We start from the raw sequence: 2,175 nt of genomic DNA on the forward strand, positions 1-2,175 counted from the left end.
CCCGGGTTCGATTCCCGGCTTGGGTCACTGTCTGTGCGGAGTCTGCACATTCTCCTCGTGTCTGCGTGGGTTTCCTCCGGGTGCTCCGGTTTCCTCCCACAGTCTGAAACACGTGCTGGTTAGGGTGCATTGGCCGTGCTAAATTGTCCCTTAATGTCCAAAGATGTGCAGGTTAGGTGGATTGGCCATGCTAAGTTGACCCTAGTGTCAGGGGGACTAGCAGGGGTAAATGGGAATAGGGCCTAGGTGGGATCGGTGCTGACTCGATGGGCCAAATGGCCGCCTCCTGCACTGTAGGGATTCTATGACTTTGACTGAGGGGCAAATTAGCACGGCCCAATGCACCCTAACCAGCACGTCTTTCGGACTGTGGGAGGAAACCGGAGCACCCGGAGGAAACCCACGCAGACACGGGGAGAACGTGCAGACTCCGCACAGACAGTGACCCGAGCCGGGAATCGAACCCGGGTCCCGGGCGCTGTGAGGCAGCAGCGCCAACCCGCTGTGCCGCCTTTGTTTTTTGATGTGTCCTTTTGTCACCGTCATCACCCCTGCCCGTCCTCAGTTTAATCTTATTGGTCTTTGGTTTGTCACCGAGAGCTGAAATGTGGGTTGGTTGTTCTGTAACTGCAGCTTCCTGTAAATATGTCAGCAATCAAGGAAAGGACTTGTAGAGTGGCAGAGTGGGTTAGCACTGCTGCCTCACAGCGCCAGGGACCCGGGTTTGATTCCCGGCTCGGGTCACTGTCTGTGCGGAGTCTGCACGTTCTCCCCGTGTCTGCGTGGGTTTCAAAGAACAATACAGCACAGAAACAGGCCCTTCGGCCCTCCAAGCCTGCGCCACTCATGTGCCCAACTAGACCATCCGTTTGTATCCCTCTATTCCCAGTCTGTTCATGTGGCTATCTAGATAAGTCTTAAACCATCCCAGTGTGTCCGCCTCAATCACCTTGCTTGGCAGCGCATTCCAGGCCCCCACCACCCTCTGTGTAAAATACGTCCCCCTGACATCTGTGTTGAACCTTGCCCCCCCTCACCTTGAACCCGTGACCCTTTGTGTTCGTCACCTCCGACCTGGGAAAAAGCTTCCCACTGTTCACCCTATCTATACCCTTCATAATTTTATACACCTCTATTAGGTCGCCCCCTCATCCTCCGTCTTTCCAGGGAGAACAACCCCAGTTTACCCAATCTCTCCTCATAGCTAAGACCCTCCATACCAGGCAACATCCTGGTAATCCTTCTCTGCACTCCCTCTAAAGCCTCCACGTCCTCCGGGTGCTCCGGTTTCCTCCCACAGTCCGAAAGATGTGCAGGTTAGGTGGATTGGCCATGCTAAATTGCCCCTTAGTGTCAGGAGGGTAAATATGTGGGATTATGGGGACCGGACCTGGCTGGTATTGTGGACGGTGCAGACTCGATGGGCCGAATGGCCTCCTCCTGAACTGTAGGGATTCTATGATTCTATTCAGTGATTCTCTGACTTGTGTCTGGATTCAAGCCTGTATTTCCAGGCGTCTCAAGGGTTGTGAGTTTGATTTGATTTATTATTGTCACATGTATTGGGATACAGTGAAAAGTATTGTTTCTTGCGCGCTGTACAGACAAAGCATACCGTTCATAGAGAAGGAAAGGAGAGAGTGCAGAATGTAGTGTTACAGTCATAGCTAGGGTGTAGAGAAAGATCAACTTAATGCGAGGTAGGTCCATTCAAAAGTCTGACGGCAGCAGGGAAGAAGCTGTTCTTGAGTCGGTCGGTGCGTGACCTCAGACTTTTGTATCTTTTTCCCGATGGAAGAAGGTGGAAGAGAGAATGTCCGGGGTGCGTGGGGGTCCTTGATTATGCTGGCTGCTTTTCCCCGAGGCAGCGGGAAGTGTAGACAGAGTCAATGGATGGGAGGCTGGTTTGCGAGATGGATTGGGCTACATTCACGATCCTTTGTAGTCCCTTGCGGTCTTGGGCAGAGCAGGAGCCCAGACCAAGCTGTGATACAACCAGAAAGGATGCTTTCTATGGGGCATCTGTAAAGTTGGTGAGAGTCGTAGCAGACATGCCAAATTTCCTTAGTCTTCTGAGAAAGTCAGTGTCTTCCTCCCGTTCCCACAGGCTGGAAGAATGCCGGATCATGTCCTCGGCGAAACGGCCCCTCTGGCTGAACTGGGAGAATCCGGATA

At 52.8% G+C, this 2,175-nt stretch overlaps 1 protein-coding gene across 1 annotated transcript in view; it reads left to right on the forward strand.

The window, feature by feature from the left end:
* The window catches only part of LOC144490616 (phosphatidylinositol 4,5-bisphosphate 3-kinase catalytic subunit alpha isoform-like), a gene marked incomplete at its 3' end in the record, with an annotated part of 32,165 nt that extends 29,994 nt beyond the window's left edge, over nucleotides 1-2,171 (forward strand). The window contains exon 8 of the mRNA XM_078208326.1: nucleotides 2,108-2,171. Coding sequence (XP_078064452.1) covers nucleotides 2,108-2,171 — 64 coding nt within the window. The remainder of the gene's footprint in view (nucleotides 1-2,107) is intronic.
* Nucleotides 2,172-2,175: the final 4 nt, after the last annotated feature.

Source organism: Mustelus asterias, unplaced genomic scaffold (assembly GCF_964213995.1).
Source record: "Mustelus asterias unplaced genomic scaffold, sMusAst1.hap1.1 HAP1_SCAFFOLD_3506, whole genome shotgun sequence".
NCBI lineage: Eukaryota > Metazoa > Chordata > Chondrichthyes > Carcharhiniformes > Triakidae > Mustelus > Mustelus asterias.